The 22,500-nt window shown below is 45.8% G+C and overlaps 1 protein-coding gene across 11 annotated transcripts in view; it reads left to right on the plus strand.

Moving 5' to 3' along the window:
- Nucleotides 1-22,500, plus strand: part of LOC308372952 (neurexin-1a-like) — a gene marked incomplete at both ends in the record, with an annotated part of 317,493 nt that overhangs the window by 136,927 nt on the left and 158,066 nt on the right. For 8 of the 11 annotated variants that reach the window (XM_080848317.1, XM_080848320.1, XM_080848324.1 and 5 more), the window contains 6 exons: nucleotides 2,094-2,120; nucleotides 9,929-10,051; nucleotides 12,170-12,551; nucleotides 15,200-15,390; nucleotides 16,506-16,679; nucleotides 22,377-22,496. In XM_080848317.1, the coding sequence (XP_080704443.1) occupies nucleotides 2,094-2,120; nucleotides 9,929-10,051; nucleotides 12,170-12,551; nucleotides 15,200-15,390; nucleotides 16,506-16,679; nucleotides 22,377-22,496 (1,017 nt within the window). Of the gene's footprint in view, nucleotides 1-2,093; nucleotides 2,121-9,859; nucleotides 10,052-12,169; nucleotides 12,552-15,199; nucleotides 15,391-16,505; nucleotides 16,680-18,863; nucleotides 18,891-22,376; nucleotides 22,497-22,500 lie in introns of all 11 variants that reach the window. The other 3 variants (XM_080848322.1, XM_080848321.1, XM_080848323.1) reach the window with 2 other exon arrangements.

Consider the following 22,500-nt stretch of genomic DNA (forward strand, 5'->3'; position numbering starts at 1 on the left):
ACAAACACACACACACACACACACATGCCTGTTTGTATGCTATGCACCACGCCCCTGACAATTTTAGTTAAGCATGAATGGAGAATGGAGAGAGTAAAGAAATAGGAGCGATGCACCTTATAAATATTTATTAGGGTATAAAAAGCATTCTACCTCCCCTAGTCTGTGGCTGTGATTTTATTCAGTTTAATCGAGGTGAGGTGTGTGTGTGTGTGTGTGTGTGTGTGTGAAAGAGAGAGAGAGAGAGAGAGAGAGAGAGAGAATGTGGCTATGAACTTATGTATATGTATGTGTGTATTTGTGTGATTGCGTGGCTGAGTCTGTGAGTATGTTAGAACATTTATACTGAACAACTGACAGGTTCTCCCGGGCACAGCAGGAAATGTTTCTTAAATTATCCAGAGCTTTCCTGACTAGTGTGTTTTGCCTGCTCTCTCCATTTTAATTTGGTCCAAAGGAAAAACAAGTCTTCCAAACTTCCAGCTCTATTACACAGTGCGCTCAAACATGGGGGCTAGATTTAGATTCTGACTGCGGTGAACTGCTGGCACAGTCATGCACGTCACTCAGGCTGCCAGATTACCAAGGTAACACTAGATGTCTGCTGACGATAAGCTCAAATTCTCCATTCGATTTCGTTTCCAGAGGAGACGTTTTTCGTCCTCCGGTTATTTCTCCGTCTCTTTGCGTCCACCTTCTTTTGGTGTCCCTGTTTTTTATCCTCGTCAAACGCGCGAAGCAGAGCATTCCCAGTAAGGGCCGGTTGGCTGTGGTCTTTGGCTGTTTGCGACCACTTTTCTGCTGTGGTTGACGACACACGACAGGTGGGCCACATGGGAAGGGATGCTGGGTCGAGCCGTTGTTCCAAAGCTTCACAGTGCCAAACGGGTCACGCACACTGAACCCAGAACAGTCTTTGCCCTTTTGATTTGTTTGGTTTCCATTGCTCAAGGGACCGCATGCACACCCCTATCAGTGATTCCTAGACTTCTAGAGCCTTTGGCTGTAGATGCTGTGCTACCGTTTCCTGGTGGCATCAGCTGAAAACGAAAACGAAAACGGAGTGTGAAAGTTAGTATTAAATCTTCCTCTACTATCACATCATGTGTTATGTAAGCTGTAGTGCCACCAACAGCACAGAAGCCCTAGTGAGGCTGTGGGTGTCGTTTTACTGAAAAAGCAACAGAATCCAAAAAACGGGCTGTTGGTGGAATTCAATGAAAACGGCATATTACAAAAACTACAGTTGTAAAGGGTTAACAGGGTGGTGCTGTGATAAACCCTCCCTCCCAAATGTGCCATGCGTGCGATGAGAGGACCCTGTCTCCCACTGTGAGAGTCATTTAGTCAATACTTTACAATTTCAGAATGTAAAATCCTCTCTCACAGGCATTGAGAAGACAGCACATGCATGGTGTCTTTGAGTGTCCTATTAGGAGAAGTGACAAACCCAGTATTCCTGCCAAGTGGCCCAGCTTGTCCAAACCCAAACCTTCATGCTCTCTGGATCCACATGCCTCTTGCCCAGTGTACTGCAAACCAATCAGATACACTCACTCACTCTTGCCCAGTTTACTGTAAACCAATCAGATACACTCACTCACACACACATAGAAAAGCGTAAATGTGGGATACACGCTACAAATGCTAAGCTAACTGTGCCAACCAAGACAAAGTTACAATGACCAAAATGTTTGCATTATCAAAACAATGCATTACGCAGTGTGTTTTCCCACGGGATCTTATTTTATTTTAATCTAAAGCACAGACCATGCATCTCTTTTCACCACACTCACCCAGCCCTAAGCTCACAGATCAGTAGAATCGCAACACCATGCCGTTGACTACAACAGAAGGTCTAGTTCTTTGTACCGCGTCTGGGGGGGGGGCGTCGTCTCCGGCCCCTGCCCCCAGAGTGGCAGCCTTGCCCAGGGTAGTGGAGGCTGGCGGAGAGGGCATTGAGGGGAGCATGAAGGCGGGGTGCTGGAGGCCGTGTGCTCGTCCCCAGAGGGGTGGGCTGTGTTCTGTTATGGATGTCTGCAGATGTAACCTTGAAGGCTGAATTTACATCTCATCTCTTCCTCCCTATCTAGACTGTGACAGGATAAACTGTACCACTAGTAAGTGACTGTTCACATTTCTTCTTATCTTTCTAATCTCTCTCTCTCTCTGTCGTTCTCTCTGTCTCTCTCTCTCTCTCTGTCGTTCTCTCTATTGTTGATTTTCACTAATATGAAAGTTGATTTTGTTGAAATGAAAATGTGATCTATGATGTGATGTATGATGAATTTTTGATTCGGTTCATTTTTTTGTTTGTTCATTGGTTTGTTTTGAACCTTTTGCCGGTGTCCACTGTGATGAGGTTCGGTCAGCTTATTGGGCTAGAGTCCTGTTTCACTCCCAGACAATCTATAATAGGATGTGAAAAATCTCAAGTGCAGTTGGCAGTTTTTGTCATGAAGACCATTGAACAACGATGTGCAGAGTTGCATCATACCTCTAGTACAAGACTGATTTGCTGAACATGTTGTGTTGAATCTGAAACAAGATAGAAACAGGAGTGCTAACATGTGTGCTAATAAGAGTGCTTACACGCGTGCTAACACGTGTCCAAATCCACAGACTGACTGACTGAAAGTAAACCTTGTGCATTTGTGGGACACCACTGCCTTAGAGGTGCAGTTGGCAACTCTCCACCCATCGGCACGAGCTGACTGAGGGCCTGAGCTGGGTCATGCTTGTCTCCACTGAACCGTTGAAGGTTAATGACGAGTCCTGATGTTGGCCTTTAACTGATGATCCGTCACGCCCTGGAGTTTAGAATGAACAAACCTTGACGTCCCCTGAAATCAAACAGAATGTTATCAAATGCACGCTTCAGAAGCGAAGGTGTCTTAGCCACGCCCCGCCACCTTTCTCTCCTTCCTTGGTTTAGTCCTCGCCGCCGCCGCCGCTTGGAAATTGATGAGGCTTTAGAGGCTGAGAAAATACGGAGTGTGATTTTATTATTCCCATTAAGCTGTCTGCTAGAGCAGCACTGAGGAGGGAGAGAAGAGAAGAGAGGAGAAGAGAAGAGCAGAACAGAGAAATGTTGAGGGGAAGAGAGGGGAAAAGAGAGAAAGGCAGAGAGTGAGAGAGATAGAGAGAGAGCGAGAGAGAGAGGGAGAGAGAGGGAGAGAGAGAGAGATAGGTGAAGGAGAGAGAGAGAGAGAGAGAGAGGGAGGGGTGCACAAGAAAGAATGCATAAGAGAATGAAAAGAGAGGAGAGGTGGTGAAAAGATAAATAAAAATGAGATCAGACAATGTCTGCCAGGCAGGAATTTGGCTTGGGTCTCTGGGAAAGTGAGGTCTGAGAGTGTGTGTGTGTGTGTGTGTGTGTGTGTGTGTGGAGTGTGTGTGTGTGTGTGTGTGTGTGTGTGTGTGTGTGTGTGTGTGTGTGGAGTGTGTGTGTGTGTGTGTGTGTGTGTGTGTGTGTGTGTGTGTGTGTGCGTGTGTGTGTGTGTGTGTGTGTGTGAAGCTGTTCTGCTGGTTACACAATGGTGTTTGGGAACAAAAGCTCTTTCCACGGCATCCATGATTTAAGGCGCAGATGAATAAGTGATGGCTGCTCACAGGTCACTTATGATTCACTGTGTGTGTGTGTGTGTGTGTGTGTGTGTGTGTGTGTGTGTGTGTGTGTGTGTGTGTGTGTGTGTGTGTGTGTGTGTGTGTGTGTGTGTGTGATTCACAATGACTGACTCACCAATTAGAGCTGCAAACATGCACACAATTCTCTGTCAAAATGTCCATATCATTTACATTTTTTTAAACCTTTTTTTGTCCCTCAATTCCTTTTCTCTGCATTTCTTTCTTATTGTCCTCTCTTGTCTAATTCTAGATATCTGTAGTTATTTTATTCTTCTCCTCTCTTGTCTAATTCTAGATATCTATAGTCATTTTATTCTTCTCCTCTCTTGTCTAATTCTAGATATCTATAGTTCTTTTATTCTTCTCCTCTCTTGTCTAATTCTAGCTATCTATAGTTCTTTTATTCTTCTCCTCTCTTGTCTAATTCTAGATATCTATAATTATATTATTAATTATATTACTCTTAATTTCCTCAGGCGTAGACATATAGGTACATGTGGAATCAGAACCCCTACAAACTGTGACTTAAAAAGTTTTTACAGATAAAAAAAAAAACAAGTCACAATGTCTTGAGAAAAAGGCTCCATGAAGCTAGTTATTTTAAAGAGTTTTGGCCTCCATGTTTTACAGACCTTAATTAATTGACTCTGTCAGGCTGTGCAATCCTGGTCAGCTGGGCAGGGGAGAATCTCTGCACTGACTTAAAGAGCACATCACTGTCAATTAGGGCCCTGAGATCCCTGGGGCGTCCCCTGCGGTGCCTGAAGAAAACACTGCCACTTTGACTTAAAGACTGTTAACAACAGTCTGAGTGACAACAACTCTAAAAATATATACCGTGGATGGATGGCTGCTTGCGTTCTCTCTCCCTCGTTCTCTCTCCCTCTTTCTCTCTCTCTCTCTCTCTCTCTCACTCACTTTGTGTGTCTGTGTGTTATGTGTGCATTTTTTGTGTGTCATCGACCTGCGCATCCTGCTTTTCCAAGGGCTTGGCACTCCCAAGGGTTCCTCTTCATGTATTATGTCTTGATTCTCATCCCTCACAAACACAGACACTCACAATATTTCTCTCTCACACAAACACAAACACACACACACACACACACACACAATAATGCTTGTACAGCACTTTTTAAAACAAACATTTAACCAAGGAATTCAGGCATCATCTTGTTTAAGGCTTGCACTTCTGTCCCATTTAGTGTACAGCCAGGGTATAGAGATGAAAGTAAAAGCAGCAGTCTCAGTATTTTTTTGGAGCATAATTTCATAATTTCTAGACAGCATTATTTCCCGGGCTTAGATTCAGTAATATAATATGGAATATACATGTGTTATTTAGCGATACTAGTAAATCTCACTAGCAAGTGAGATCCTTTTCAGAGTTGTTTTGTTGTTGTTAAAAAGTAGGAAAGATCAGGATTGTAGATTTGTCTGCCAGAAGAAGTGGATGAGTAGCTCACTTTGAGGTCAGAGGTCAATTAGTGAGAGCCCATTATGACCTCATATGGTCAACTAGTGAGAGCCCATTATGACATCATATGGTCAACTAGTGAGAGCCCATTATGACCTCATATGGTCAACTAGTGAGAGCCCATTATGACCTCATATTGTCAACTAGTGAGAGCCCATTATGACCTCATATGGTCAACTAGTGAGAGCCCATTATGACATCATATGGTCAACTAGTGAGAGCCCATTATGACCTCATATGGTCAACTAGTGAGAGCCCATTATGACCTCATATGGTCAACTAGTGAGAGCCCATTATGACCTCATATGGTCAACTAGTGAGAGCCCATTATGACCTCATATGGTCAACTAGTGAGAGCCCATTATGACCTCATATGGTCAACTAGTGAGAGCCCATTATGACCTCATATGGTCAACTAGTGAGAGCCCATTATGACCTCATATGGTCAACTAGTGAGAGCCCATTATGACCTCATATGGTCAACTAGTGAGAGCCCATTATGACATCATATGGTCAACTAGTGAGAGCCCATTATGACCTCATATGGTCAACTAGTGAGAGCCCATTATGACCTCATATGGTCAACTTGTGAGAGCCCATTATGACCTCATATGGTCAACTAGTGAGAGCTCATAATCACATCTCATCCCTACTGGCTTGGAGATAAAGATACTCTGCCGCGCTCCCACTAGGTCTGGCAATTACCGAGTCGCTGTGAAAGAAGCATTGAGGAATCAGTCACAACATACAGATCTGCTGGTGATGGACGTGGACACCCTGCAGTGGTCTTTTGGCTGAGTGCCTCCAGCCAAGCCAAGGGCTTATAGAAAATAATGAATTCCAAAGACTCATATTTGTCTTCCTTTTTTAAATGTAAGTTGAGGACAGTTTGGTGGCCAGAATCCCCAATACCAGTGAACACGTGGCCCTTCATGTTCTTTGGAGTCCCATTTTATTATCTAGGTGGGCTTTTTTGAAATCCTCCGGCATATATTTGGTCCTTAAGTAGCCCACTTGTTTATTGCTTACTGAGCAAATGCGTGCCTCTCAGATTGCAAGTCTCCCCGCGACTCAGGGATTTGCATACGTATTGCATTTGCACTTTGAAATGACAGAGGCAAGAGGCGAAAATAAATAGCTGTGGATGCACTCGACTGGAGTGAACTTGGCCCTCTAAGAGGTGCTGTGTGTGTGTGTGTGTGTGTGTGTGTGTGTGTGTGTGTGTGTGTGTGTGTGTGTGTGTGTGTGTGTGTGTGTGTGTGTGTGTGTGTGTGTGTGTGTGTGTGTGTGTGTGTGTGTGTGTGTGTGTCTATGAGGTGCCTGCCGGCAGGAGCCGAGGAAGGCCTCGCGTCACACACTGGCAGGAGAGGCTGACAGCTTTTGTCCTGGGTTTATTTATTTTGTCATCGTTTTTTTTTTTGCAACACTTTTGACACACATAAACAACAAGAAGGACGACAACAACGACAACATTTGCTAGAGAGGCGGATGTGTGTCTCTTGCTGTCGTGTCCCGCTGTCTCTATGCTTTTTCACTCTTTTATGTCTCCTGCTTTTTTCTATTGCCTCTATGGCTGTCTTGCCTTCTAGCTTTGTTTTGTCTTTCTTTACTACCTTTCTTTTCTACACCCCTTCTACACCCCTTCTACATCCCTTACTTCAGTCTAGTCTCTCTCTCTCCCTCTCTCTCTCTCTCTCTTTCTCTCTCCCTCTCCTTCCTTCTCTCTCTTAATCTCTATGTCTCTTCGTCTTTTTAAGTATTTCTCCTCTCAACAACCCTCTCAGGGGAGGCCGTACTTCTCACTCTCTAAGTCTCTTTCATTTGTGGAGGAGGTATTTGTTTTCTGCCAGATGGAATGGGGATGGTTTGCCCGTCTCTGTGCGTCACAAGTCATTGATTCTGTGTTTCATGTCTGCTTGATGCTTTTCAGGATTCTGGCACTTGGAGGCGATTTGGCATATTTCTGAGGCACTGGCTTCTACCACACAATTACGGTGGTTCAGTGGCCACACACACACACACACACACACACACACACACACACACTTACACACAGACACAGACACATGTTGAGCTCATGTTAAGACAGACAGTAGGCATGTGTCTACGTGTTTTGCCAATTATCGGTCCAAAATTGTAATATTCTAACAACAATATCAATATAAAACAAGCTGGCCCAGCCTGGTACATGCAAGCTGTATCCCTCCTATGAGCATGTATGCTGCTAGCTGAATCAGTTTTGGGTCAGATGTTGGGCCATGCCAGGCCCCTAACCAAATGAAATGTCACGGTATGGTTCCAGATTAATAAGTGGAGTGACAATTATGGGATGGCAAGGCAGGTTAAGGGCTGGCACGAACCTGATCACGCTCAGATGCTCTGGCTGTTGTGCTGTTGTGCACACATTGACAGACACCCAATGAGAGAGAGAGAGAGAGAGAAAGATAGAGAGAGAGAGAGAGAGAGGGAGAGAGAGAGAGATAGAGAGAGAGAGAGAAAGAGAGGGATAGAGAGAAAAACAAAGAGAAAGAAAACTAAGCAAGGTTTTGACACTCTTATCCTGCACCTGTCAGAGTGTATACAAAGGCGCTGTCCTGAGCAGTGTTTGGTAGGGAGGACCTTTCTCTCCTCCTCTGAGGGAGGTGTTTGTTAGCGGTGGCCTTTCTCTCCTCTTGTGAGGGAGGTGTCCCCCCTGGGGAGCCGTAAATGGCTTTTCATGTCAGACTCACGGCCCCGGGCCCCGTTTCATTCCTGTCTCATTTGCTGCGCTGCTGCGCTCTGATAGAGGGGCCAGAGTCCACACACACACACACAGACACACACACACACACACACACACAGACACACACACACACAAACACACACACACACACACACCATGACATCACCGCTCATAAACCATGACATCACCGCTGGCCTATCCACACACACACACACACACACACCATGGCTCTCTCTGCCTGTCTGCAGAATGAGCTCATGGTTATAGACACAAACACGTATGCTCTTATGCACACGCACACACACACACGATGCACGCACACACACACATATGCACTTATGCACACACAAATACACACACACACACACACACACTGCAGCCATAGCCATACTAGCTGTTAATGTTTAATTATTCTAAACTTTAGTCTGAAGATGTCTGAAAGTCTGAAAGGTCTGTAGTGTGTCATACAAATGATTGATGATAAGTGTCTCCAGTGTTGCTGAGAAATTCTGCCGTTAAAGGAAACCATCCATAGGAGAGTGTGTGTGTTTGTGTTTGTGTTTGAGAGAGAGAGTGTGTGTATTTGTGTTAATGTGAGTGTATGTGTGTCTGTGTGAGTGTGTGTGTGTGTGTGTGTGTGTGTGTGTGTGTGTGTGTGTGTGTGTCTCTGTGTGTGTGTGTGTGTGTGTGTGTGTGTGTGTGTGAGAGAGAGAGAGTGTGTGTGAGAGAGAGTGTATGTGTTTGTGTGTGAGAGCCAGGGACTGTGAAAGACCTCCTTCACCAGAGACCAATAGTAAACCAAAAAAAGGTAAAAAAGTGAATCCTGGATATAGCCCTCTGGTTTGGATGTTTTGAGGTGAAGAGTGCAGAGCTGAAGCGCCATGGAAGGGGAGCTCTAGGCAGGAAACACAAGACCACCAAAAACAAAATCACAAGCCGTATTTGCTCCCCTCTGCCAATTACGTGACAGGGACTCATCATCTCAGCACCCGACGCCTCACGGTTGGTCTCACGTAGCCACTATGCGCTCATGCAGGAAACAAGCTCCCCTTTTCTCAAGCCCCGGCGGGAATCGTTATTACCGTTTCAAATATCATTTACAATTCATATGTCTGACAATGAAGAAACACAATGCTTTGCAATTCCCGTGATATGAATAAGCAATTTGGAGCCGACCACACAGCCTGCACAAGGATACCTTCAAAGACCCCCCTCCCCCCCGTCATGATCCCTGAAAATCATGGTGGAGACCTGCTGCCACCTAGTGGTATAAATGAGCATGTACTTCAGTATTATCCTGATAGTGTAGGGGGCTTTTACTTCACATGTTCTAGTACAGTTTGTATGGATATTATTATAACACATCCTCCAGTCATGTCAGAAAGAGATAGTGAGGAACAGAACTGCTCACTTTCTGCCTGTCCTTGGCTTTCATAGTATTTTGGGGAGATTGCAACAGAATGTGGGGGGTGGGCTCTTCCTGAATAAATGGATGTTTGTCTGTTTTTGAAGGGAAATGAAATGTTGCAATGCTGGAATGAATGCATTGTAGAACAGGTATTACTCATGAATGTAGATCAGCTGCTTATGAATGTAGATCAGGTTTTACTGATGACTGCATTGTAGAACAGGGGTGATCAGGTATTACTCATGATGACAGCGTAGAACAGGGGTGATCAGGTTTTACTTATGAAAGTAGATCAAGTTTTGCTTATGAATGTAGACCAGGTTTACTAATGAATGTAGAGCAGGTTTTACTTATGAATGTAGAGCAAGTTTTACCTATGAATGTAGATCAGGTATTACTTATGAATGTTTTTTGTCATAGTACAAAGGAATGTTGGAACGTTTTTGAGTATATTGTCTCTTTTGTTACTATGATGTCTTTGCATTTCTCTCCAAAATGGCTATTTTCCCACTTTCTGTCTCTTTCTTGTGCAAGTTGTGCGTGAGTGATTAACTGAGTGAGTGTGTGTGTTGGCACTGTGAGTGTGTGTGTGTGTGTGTGTGTGTGTGTGTGTGTTTGTGTGCGTGTGTGTGTGTGTGTGTGTGTGTGTGTGTGTGTGTGTATGTATGTGTTAACCCATGTTTGGGCTGTTCTGCAGGCAAAGGTCCGGAGACTCTGACTGCGGGTCAGAATCTGAACGATAATGAGTGGCACACAGTGCGTGTGATGCGCAGAGGAAAGTCTTTGATGCTGTCAGTGGATGATTTGCCTCCCGCTGAAGGTATCCATTTCATCACCACGATGTCTTTCTCTTTCTTTTCCCCCCCTCTCTCTCTGCCTCCTTTCTTTTCCCTCCCCCCTCTCTTCATCCCTTCTTCACCCTAACCCCTTCCCTGCCTGTTCTTACTTCTTCCACCATCTCCCCCACTCATCCCTTTATCTCTCCCTACTCATCCCTTTTTCTCTCCCTTCGTCTCTCCCTACTCATCCCTTTATCTCTCCCTACTCATCCCTTTATCTCTCCCTACTCATCCCTTTATCTCTCCCTACTCATCCCTTCATCTCTCCCTTCGTCTCTCCCTACTCATCCCTTTATCTCTCCCTACTCATCCCTTCATCTCTCCCTACTCATCCCTTCATCTCCCCCCACTCATCCCTTCATCTCTCCCTTCATCTCTCCCTACTCATCCCTTCATCTCTCCCTTCATCTCTCCCTACTCATCCCTTCATCTCTCCCTTCATCTCCCCCCACTCATCCCTTTATCTCTCCCTACTCATCCCTTCATCTCTCCCTACTCATCCCTTCATCTCTCCCAACTCATCCCTTCATCTCTCCCTACTCATCCCTTCATCTCTCCCTACTCATCCCTTCATCTCATCCCTTCATCTCTCCCTACTCATCCCTTCATCTCATCCCTTCATCTCTCCCTACTCATCCCTTCGTCTCTCCCTACTCATCCCTTCATCTCTCCCTACTCAACCCTTCATCTCTCCCTACTCATCCCTTCATCTCTCCCTACTCATCCCTTCATCTCATCCCTTCATCTCTCCCTACTCATCCCTTCATCTCATCCCTTCATCTCTCCCTACTCATCCCTTCATCTCTCCATACTCATCCCTTCATATCTCCCTACTCATCCCTTCATCTTATCCCTTCATCTCTCCCTACTCATCCCTTCATCTCTCCCTACTCATCCCTTCATCTCTCCCTACTCGTCCCTTCATCTCTCATTACTCATCCCTTCATCTCTCCCTACTCATCCCTTCGTCTCTCCCTACTTTTCCCTTCATCTCTGCTTACTCATCCCTTCATCTCATCCCTTCATCTCTCCCTACTCCTCCATTTGTTTATGTTCACTCTCCTCGATTTTCTGCCCCTCTCTCTCTTTCTCCCTCTCCCTCTCTCTCTCTCTCTCTCTCTCTCTCTCTCTCTCTCTCTCTCTCTCTCTCTCTCTCGTTCTCCCATCTCTGTCAATGAGATGTGTGTGTTAGCCAGCCTATAGTAAGGCTCTCAGGTAAGGCACAGCCTCCTTCAGGGCCAGGAGTCCAAAAAGAGTTCATGCAGCACTGGAATAGAGATAAGACCATAGAGTTCATGCAGCACTGGAATAGAGATAAGACCATAGAGTTAATGCACCACTGGAATAGAGATAAGACCATAGAGTTCATGCACCACTGGAATAGAGATAAGACCATAGAGTTCATGCACCACTGGAATAGAGATAAGACCATAGAGTTCATGCAGCACTGGAATAGAGATAAGACCATAGAGTTAATGCACCACTGGAATAGAGATAAGACCATAGAGTTCATGCAGCACTGGAATAGAGATAAGACCATAGAGTTAATGCACCACTGGAATAGAGATAAGACCATAGAGTTCATGCAGCACTGGAATAGAGATAAGACCATAGAGTTCATGCACCACTGGAATAGAGATAAGACCAGAGAGTTCATGCACCACTGGAATAGAGATAAGACCATATGCTAGGTTTGGTCATTTCCCTTAGTCACTTAAAAGAGCAAGATGGCTGTTTTAGGTTATGGTTCTGTCATCCTGCCTTGGTCAATGTGCTTGTGAACAGTGTGTGTTAATGACTGTTATAAAGGGAGTGTAGAGTATGTTACTCTGCATGAGACAGGATGTTGTTCCTATGTGTGTGTGTGTGTGTGTGTGTGTGTGTGTGTGTGTGTGTGTGTGTGCGCGCGTAAGTGTTTGTGTGTGTGTGCTCTCATTAAACCTCTTTAAATGAAAGCTTTGGCACAGAGAGCTTGAACTATAGGCTCACAGCAGGCTTGCAGTAGTCATCGTCTGCTTGAGGAGTGTAAGGATACGTCTGCGTTTGGTGAGTCATTCATTTCCTACTGTGTCCTCTCTCTCCACCTCCCTCTAAACAAGGCCAAATGGCCGGGCAACACACACAGCTGGAGTTCCACAACATCGAGACGGGCATCCTGACGGAGAAGCGCTTTGTCTCGCTACCGCCCTCCAACTTCATTGGCCACCTGCAGAGCCTCATGTTCAACGGCATGGCCTACATCGACCTGTGCAAGAACGGCGACATCGACTACTGCGAGCTCAACGCCATGATCGGCTTTAAGAACATCATCGCCGACCCCGTGACCTTCAAGTCCCGCTCCAGCTACGTGTCGCTGCCCACGCTCCAGGCGTACTACAACATGCACCTCTTCTTCCAGTTCAAGACCACGTCGTCCGACGGCCTCATCCTCTTCAACAGCGGCGACGGCAACGACTTCATCGTAGTGGAGCTGGTGAAGGGGTGAGTGAGGGCGGTGACGTGACAGAACGGCACAATGCCGCCGGCTTTAGAGTGAGCAAAGTCCGCAGAGAAGTGCACTGACGAAGGGCACTGGCGCATCGCCTTGAAGAAGTATGACCCTAGGCACACTGAAGAGCGCTACCTCTGTGGGCATTCATTCAGCACATACAGTACTGGGTGCTACCTCTGTGGGCATTCATTTAGCACATACAGTACTGGGTGCTACCTCTGTGGGCATTCATTCAGCACATACAGTACTGGGTGCTACCTCTGTGGGCATTCATTTAGCACATACAGTACTGAGCGCTCAGCTGTCAAATGGAACTTATGTAAATTAATTAAAAGTGATGGCACCGACAATGGGGCTGAGATATGTGTGCCTATCAAGGTCTTGTCACTCTGATTATGCATAGTAACTCACTTCATTTGATTTTAAAATCATTGGGATTGTGAATATGAATTTAAAGGCTCCTAAGTACTACATGCATACATACATCCCTTAAGTGAATTGTGAGTTTCTCATTCCAAAGCCACTTAGTCAATAATTAAGGTCATATATTACCAAAGATCATTTGGATTCTGAGGCCTATTCCTGGTCTCTCAAATAAATGTTTTGATTTGTTTTCCCCATGCATGAACTTAAAGGCCAGATTCCAGACAATAAACCTCTGTGAAAACCGTCTCTGCGTTAGCACACTCAGGAGGGTTAGCGACTCTGAGCTAGCACACTCAGGGGGGTTTAGCGTCTCTGCGTTAGCACACTCAGGGGAGGTTAGCCAAGCTATTTAGCTGCAGTGTATAGCACAAGCGCATCGGCACTCCAAAGCTAAATAGCTTGATTGTGCACATCGATCAGTTTTAGTGGCTCTTTCCCAGAGAGGCAACGATCTTTTCCTTCGCCATATGCCCCCCGCTGTTTCTCTTGCAATATAAAGCTCCTTACACTGCCTGCAGCAGGGGATGGGCTCCTCACACACACTACCAGGGGAATGGGCTCCTCACACACACTACCAGGGGATGGGCTCCTCACACACACTACCAGGGGAATGGGCTCCTCACACACACTACCAGGGGATGGGCTCCTCACACTACCTGCAGCAGGGGATGGGCTCCTCACACACACTACCAGGGGATGGGCTCCTCATACACACTACCAGGGGATGGGCTCCTCACACTACCTGCAGCAGGGGATGGGCTCCTCACACACACTACCAGGGGATGGGCTCCTCACACACACTACCAGGGGATGGGCTCCTCACACTACCTGCAGCAGGGGATGGGCTCCTCACACACACTACCAGGGGATGGGCTCCTCACACACACTACCAGGGGATGGGCTCCTCACACACACTACCAGGGGAATGGGCTCCTCACACACACTACCAGGGGATGGGCTCCTCACACTACCTGCAGCAGGGGATGGGCTCCTCACACACACTACCAGGGGATGGGCTCCTCATACACACTACCAGGGGATGGGCTCCTCACACTACCTGCAGCAGGGGATGGGCTCCTCACACACACTACCAGGGGATGGGCTCCTCACACACACTACCAGGGGATGGGCTCCTCACACCGCCTGCAGCGGGGGATGGGCTCCTCACACACACTACCAGGGGATGGGCTCCTCATACACTGCCTGCAGCGGGGGATGGGCTCCTCACACACACACACTACCAGGGGAATTGGCTCCTCACACACACTACCAGGGGAATGGGCTTCAGTTCATTCATGGCAGTGATGTGAAAAAGAGGCTGATGGCGAATGATCAGCTTGTGTTCAGGTCCAAGTTGTGAATGATGAGCTTGTGTTCAGGTCCAAGTTGTGAATGATGAGCTTGTGTTCAGGTCCAAGTTGTGAATGATGAGCTTGTGTTCAGGTCCAAGTTGTGAATGATGAGCTTGTGTTCAGGTCCAAGTTGTGAATGATGAGCTTGTGTTCAGGTCCAAGTTGTTGCTTCAGTCGACCTGTGGTTTTCTTAGATGTGCTCTATATCGCTTGCCTCAAAGACAGAGCCAAAGAAAATGAATGAATCTCACTGTATATATACAAGTAAGTATAGATATATATATACGTGTATATATATATAAAAACAAAAACTGTAATTAAGTTCAAGGGTAAGAATTGCATTTAACCCATTTTTAAAGTCTGAGTATTATGTGGGTGTGCTGATTACCTGAAATGAAATAATTATTTCTGAACAAAGGAGATTTCTTTAATTTAATTTTTTTTTTTCCCCACCCAAGGCAATCAATTTGTAAGATGTGGGTCATAAGCTAATCACTTTAAAATGCATTCATACAGCACAGATGGTCAGGCCCAAAGGTAATGGGTAGCATTTTAATCTGAGGAAAATGGATTTGCCATGCTCTGTGCCATTTGATTGTGTCACAGTGACCTTTCCCTGTTGAAACAGCAGCGGCTGTCCACGTGTCTGCTGCTCAGGATGACTCACTGCCTGACTTTGGGCATGATCTGGGTGGCATATGATTGAAACACTGGGTCTCACTTGAGCTTCACCTCGGCACACTGGGCTTATACCTGTGTAGTGTATGTGTGTTCTGGGCTTATACCTGTGTAGTGTGTGTGTGTGTGTGTTCTGGTCTTATACTTGTGTAGTGAGTGTGTGTGTTTGTTCTGTTCTCCAGATACCTGCACTATGTGTCCGACCTGGGGAATGGAGCTCATCTGATCAAGGGGAACTCCAACAAGCCGCTGAATGACAACCACTGGCACAACGTCATGATCTCTCGCGACACCAACAACCTGCACACGGTCAAGATCGACACCAAGATCACCACCCAGACCACCTCTGGAGCCAAGAACCTCGATCTGAAAGGTGACAGGAAGTTAGGAGGGCAGCAACTCAAAGCCTGTTGACAGACCATCCAGATGGTTTGTTAATCTGATTGGTCACCCTGAGGGAGCAGGCAGGAAAGGACGCTCTGATTGGTCACCCTGAGAGAGCAGACAGACAGGAAGGACTATCTGATTGGTCACAGGAAGGACTGTCTGATTGGTCACCCTGACAGAACAGGCAGGAAGGACTGTCTGATTGGTCACCCTGACAGAGCAGGCAGGAAGGACTGTCTGATTGGTCACCCTGACAGAGCAGGCAGGAAGGACTGTCTGATTGGTCACCCTGACAGAGCAGGCAGGAAGGACTGTCTGATTGGTCACCCTGAGAGAGCAGGCAGGAAGGACTGTGTGATTGGTCACTGGAACTGATTTGTTTACCCTCCTGGCGTCTAGCTAACATCCTTCCAGGAGGCATGACAGCGAGAATATAAATCCCCACTTCTCCTCAGACACCTCCATGCTTCCCCTGGCTCTCTGAGGAGGAATGGAGAGCTATCTCTACCAGATTAGGGGCTAAGCCATTGCATAGTCAACATCCCTCCCATTCAAATATGTATTCTCTTCTGATAAGAGCAGCAATGTGCCTGGATCTGTTTGTTGTTCCTGTGTGCTCCCACCAGGGGGCAGTAGTGTTACACCCTTAGGTCAGGTTCCATCCCGCACTGCTCAGGATTCTGGGTGGTTAAAGACAGTATTAGATGTAGGATTTTTTGGGAATGTATTTAATATATATATTATTAATCAAAAACATAGAATGTTCTTCTTATATGGGTATATGCTGTCACAAAATATCAATCCTCAATTCAGGGTTAGGATTAAGTTAAATTGTGGGCTTGACAGCGTATAATAATTTGGATTTGTTAGGGACGTACATACCAGTATTTTATTTTTCATTTGCATTTACATGTAATTAGAATACTCGATTTGTTTTTGTCGACTTTTCCACTTATGCACTAGCGAGCTTTTGTACAGGCACACACGTCAACTTTCTTTTGTACCGACACACACCTCAACTCTCTTTTGTACCGACACACACCTCAACTCTCTTCACACACCTCAACTCTCTTCTCTGCTCCTCCGCGTGTCTCTTCCCAGGTGACTTGTTCGTGGGCGGCGTCGCCAAGGAGATGTACAAGGAGCTGCCCAAGCTGGTCCACGCCAAGGAGGGCTTCCAGGGTTGCCTGGCGTCCATGGATCTGAACGGGAAGCTCCCCGACCTCCTGTCCGACGCGCTGGCCTGTGTGGGCACCATCGAGAGGGGCTGCGAAGGTGAGCTACATCAGACGGGGGAGTTGGGGGGACGGGGTTTAGGGTTTAGGGTTAGGGATGGGGTGGTGGGGGGTTGTGCATGTCTATACATCACAGCATTTACCCAGAGTGCTCTTGTTCCAGCCTTCACCTGTGATTGGCAGCATGGCCTCGTAGGTTTGCCTTCATGGTCGTCCTCTGAGAACAGAAGACGTGTGAACCCGACGACCACAACACTATGCACGTTACTGCAGCGCACTACAGTTAGAACTGACCCAGTTGGGTCACATGTGTGTCAACATAGTGCTATTCCTGGCCAACATGCAGCGATGGGCAAGCTACTTGATATGTGTAGTGAGCTAAGCTACAAGCTACTCTACAATAAATTCAGCTTCACTACACAGAAGCTATCACTCAATAAAAGAGCTTAGCAACTGAAAAGTGACTTGGTTTTGTAAATAGCGACGTTACCGCCAAGCTACTGACAAATGTAGTTAAGCTAGTAGCGACGCTACTGCCCATCACTGCCAAAATGGTACCTCCAGTTGTGAGGAACCTGAGGTAAATCTGAAAGGAAAAATAGCCTCTGTGAAACTCCAATTTTCTTATTTATTAGAGTAACATAAATGACAAAGCGATGGTAAAAAGATGTTACACACTGTTGGCAGGATACAGTAAAGGCGATTAGCTTTGTGCTCCATGACACATCTTCCGCTGGCTCATGTCCTTATCTGTGTAAGCAACCAACTACAAGGGCCCTTGAGACAAACCCAAACACGCACGCACACACACACAAACACACACACACACGAATCAAGAAACAATCACACACTCTCACACATACACACACCACACACAGCCAAATAAACAAACAAACACACACACAAATAAACAAACAAGCACACAAACACACACACAAATAAAAATAAACACACACACACAAATGAACAAACAAGCATACACACACACACACACACACACACATACATAACGTTAGCTCCAGTAGCCGGGGGCGAGATGAAGCAGCCTTCCAGGCGGAGAGAAGAGAGTCTCTGGGTATGCTGCCCACCCCCCCCCCCCCCCCCCCCTCAGTTTACCATAATCAGATTACACTCGCCGGATTATTAGAGTTATTCCTCACACCCCCTCCCCCGTTGCAAACCGCAGCGCTTCTGTTAAAGACTCGCTCTGTGTTTGCCAGGAGCACGCCTCTTGAATAATGGATGGTTTTATTTTTTGTGTATATTCCACGGAATCCATTTTGGCCAGTGTAATGCAGAAATAAATATTTGATTTGGACTGTTTTCTGTTTCTGTCTCCTCCCCACTCTGAGACTCCATTTCACACGTCATGCCCACCTCCCTGCTGATCTGGGGGCAGTTCCTTGTGTTGCATTGCCCGGACGTCCTCAAGCACTGAATCCACATCCTCTGACTCACAAACTTGTTACCATGGCGAGTGTTTATAAACACACGGACAGCAAAAGTGCTATATGACTGCCAATCTAGGGATGAAAAGGAGGGATGGGTGAGGTGTGTGTGTGTGTGTGTGTGTCTGTGTGTGTGTGTGTGAATGCATGTGAGCATGTGTGTGTGCGTGTGTGTGAGTGTGTTTGTATGTGCCTTTGTGTGTGTGTGTCTGTTTGTGTGTGCGTGTGGGTGTGTGTGCGTGCATGTACTTGTGTGTGTGTGTGTGTGTGCTTGTGTGTGTGTTTGTGAATTGTGGATACACAAATGTTTTTGTTTGCTGTGTTGTGTGTGTGTTGTGTGTGTGTGTTGTGTGTGTGTTGTATGTTATTTGTGTTTCTAGCCCACAGGAGGGATCACCACATCTGGACCCTGGCGTTACATCATGACATCATGACTTATTTTCATCCTTGCTCCCCTTTCTCCCAAAGTTCTCTCTGTTCGCAACTCTGTCTCTTACTTTCATCTTATCTCTCTTTATATTACCCTCTCTCTCTCTCTCTCTCTCTCTCCATCTCTCTCTCTCTCTCTCTCTTTCTCTCCCTCTCTCTCCATCTCTCTCTCTCTCTCTCTCTCTGCCTCTCTCTCTCTCTCTCTCTCTCTCTCTCATCTCCTCCCAGGTTCTGTCCGTCTCATCTGTCTCTGTGGTATAAATACAGCCGCTAACATCTGAACTGCTTTACTAACATCTGGTGTATCTTTTGCCTTTTCCTTTTTTGTTGTTTCTTTGCCGACAAAGTTGCATTGATGAAAGCTGACTTGCAAGGTAGATAGCTTTGTTTGTTTGCAATAGAGTCCGCCCCCCCCCCCCCCCCCCCACCCCACCCCCCCCATCCTTCCCTATGCATCTTCTTCCTGTCACCATCTCCATCACCATCACCCTCACCCTCCAAAGCTCAACGGCGGCTCCAAATGGTCTTTGTGTCATGAGCCCCTCTTACCCACCCCACCCCGCCACACAAGCACACAGCATACGGAGGGTGGCGTGTCTTGTTTCACCGAAACGTGGGGCAGATTTGATTGCAGTCTTGCCGTCACCTTTGTCACCTGTCTCACCTCGGTTCACACTCATCTGTCATTCTCTGAACGCATGCTGGCCTCTACTAGCCTCATCCTCCCCTTGTAGCTAATCATCCGTGTGACCAGATGCATGCTGTGGCCGATATGGAAACACATGTGACCTTAAATCAGAGCCTTGATTGCTAAACTCAATATGCAGGGTACTTGATACTCAGTCTAAATTGTAATCTAACTGGGGAAGAATAATGTATATGTAAATGATAAGTAAATCAGTATAACCTTATGTTATAACTAGACTTGAGCATAAAATGTATTCATCTATTCATATAAACAGTTTTTAACGTCTCTCTGTATTATGTTGCTGCATATGTTTTGCAACCCAGCTATGCAGCGATTTAAATAGATAAATAGCACATAATGAAAGAGATTAAAAGTCATTTAAATTTTTTTTAAATTAAGACTTTGATCAGATTATGATCAAGATAACTACTGCTAATATCTGTATAATCCTCTAGGTAATACATATATTATGTATACATTGATTAATTCACCTTCAATAACCCTTTAAAATGATAAAAGATCATAAACCCATTAATATTGATAATAATGATAAAAGTGGTATGCTAGATTATATGACATAGCGTAGTATAACTAGGACAGAGTGAGCATTCATACTAACTCCTCCCCCATTCCACTGGCATCTCCTCATTGGACAGATAAACCGACCGACTGACAGACTTGAACTTGTCATAAACCGACTCAAATTAGTTACTCACCCTTTGTTCTCTCCCTCTCTCCCTCTCTTCTTCTCTTCTTCTCTTTCACTCTCTTACTTACACTTTGTTCTCTCCCTCTCTCCCTCTCTTCTTCTCTTCTTCTCTTCTTCTCTTTCACTCTCTTACTTACACTTTGTTCTCTCCCTCTCTTCTTCTCTGTCACTCTCTTTAACACACACAGAGATACTCACACGCAAACACCACACACAAACATGCAACACACACCAATGTATGCATGAGGACAATCAACATGTACGCATACACACTGCTGATATTGATTCCCATATCTTTCTTTCTCCTCTCTCTCTTTCTCTCTCTCTCTCTCTCTCTCTCTCTTCTTCTCTTTCACTCTCTTTAACACACACAGAGAGACTCACATGCAAACACCACACACAAACATGCAACACACACCAATGTATGCATGAGGACAATCAACATGTACGCATACACACTGCTGATATTGATTCCCATACCTATACCTTCTCCTCTCTCTCTTTCTCTCTCTCTCTCTCTCCCTCTCTTCTTCTCTGTCACTCTCTTTAACACACACAGAGAGACTCACACGCAAACACCACACACAAACATGCAACACACACTAATGTATGCATGAGGACAATCAACATGTACACATACACACTGCTGATATTGATTCCCATACCTATACCTTCTCCTCTCTCTCTTTCTCTCTCTCTCTCTCTCTCTCTCTCTCTCTCTCTCTCTCTCTCTCCCTCTCTTGCTGATGACATGTTTTTTTTTCCAAAGGAGATCCAATACTCACCTCTTTCTCTCTTTTAGCCTAATGGTGAGGCCTTCGGTTTTCTCATTGATCTCTGGAGATTGGGTCAGTGTTTTTAAAATCAGATAACTCAAGGATTTCTTTCCCTCTCGTCGTGTCGTGACTCGTCCTCTCAGAGCATAGTGCTTACAGTAGGAATGGACCAAACACAGAAGTAATAAGTGTCATAAAAAGATCATAAATGCCGGTTAAACATTTGTATAAATGTGTTGCATATAGAATACAGTGTTTATACATACTCACTTTTTAAATAATGCATGAATACTCAGTGGTTGTTCTCCTACTATTATTTTCTGCAGTGTGTATGTGTGAATTATGCTCTGTGTGTGTGTGTGTGTGTGTGTGTGTGTGTGTGTGTGTGTGTGTGTGTGTGTGTGTGTGTGTGTGTGTGTGTGTGTGTGTTGATGTGTTGTCTAATCTCTATGTGGTCATGTTCTCATGAGTCGATGTAAGATATTACTGTCTGTTTCGAGGTCTGCTGGAGGGGAAACAGGAAACCTTCCTCTTCAGTGTGCCACACATACACCTGCATTTGAGATGCTAGTATGCAGACTCCGCTAACATACACCTGCGTTTAAGATGCTAGTATGCAGACTCCGCTAACATACACCTGCGTTTAAGATGCTAGTATGCAGACTCCGCTAACATACACCTGCATTTGAGATGCTAGTGTGCAGACTCCGCTAACATACTTGTTGCATTTGAGATGCTAGTATGCAGACTCCGCTAACATCCTTTCTGGTAATGGGAGGTGGTTAAGTCATGCAGCATCTCATTGAGTTCAGGTAGTTGTTGGCCACTTGTTTATGTATGTGTATGTGCACTGTATATTTGCTTGTGGTTGATGGACTGGGGTTGTTATTGTTATTGTTTGACCATGTTCACTTTTTGAATCTCCCATCTCCTCTTCTGTCTCATTCAAAATGGTGGGGCATCGCTATGAGTGATGAGGGCCAAAAGAGCATCTCCTTACTCACACTTGAGCTGAGTTAACTGGAGTAAAACAGAACTAACCAAAACATAAACAATCTTTTAAACCTTGAGCCAAAAGGCAATCTGTGCCATGTGACCACAGTACTGCAGGAGGACAGAAATTGGAAGCAAAAATAAATCTCTCTTCTCGCCACCCTGTTCTATCTCTCTTGTTCTCCTCCCTCTCTCTCTCTTTGTTCTATCTCTCTTCCTCTCCTCCCTATCTCTCTCTGTTCTATCTCTCTTCTTCTCCCTCTCTCTTGTTCTCCTCCCTCTCTCTCTCTCTTTGTTCTATCTCTCTTCCTCTCCTCCCTATCTCTCTCTGTTCTATCTCTCTTCTTCTCCCTCTCTCTTCTTCTCCTCCCTATCTCTCTCTGTTCTATCTCTCTTCTTCTCCCTCTCTCTTCTTCTCCTCCCTCTCTCTCTCTGTTCTATCTCTCTTCCTCTCCTCCCTATCTCTCTCTGTTCTATCTCTCTTCTTCTCCCTCTCTCTTCTTCTCCTCCCTCTCTCTCTCTGTTCTATCTCTCTTCCTCTCCCCCCTATCTCTCTCTGTTCTATCTCTCTTCTTCTCCTCCCTCTCTCTCTCTGTTCTATTTCTCTTCCTCTCCTCCCTCTCTCTGTTCTATCTCTCTTCCTCTCCTCCCTCTCCTCCCTCTCTCTCTCTCTCTGTCCTCTCTGCGTGCCCAGGCCCCAGCACCACGTGCCAGGAGGACTCGTGCGCCAACCAGGGCGTGTGTCTCCAGCAGTGGGAGGGCTTCACCTGTGACTGTAGCATGACGTCGTACGGGGGACCACTCTGCAGCGACGGTGA

Source organism: Sprattus sprattus (assembly GCF_963457725.1).
Source record: "Sprattus sprattus genome assembly, chromosome: 12".
NCBI classification, from domain to species: Eukaryota; Metazoa; Chordata; class Actinopteri; order Clupeiformes; family Clupeidae; genus Sprattus; species Sprattus sprattus.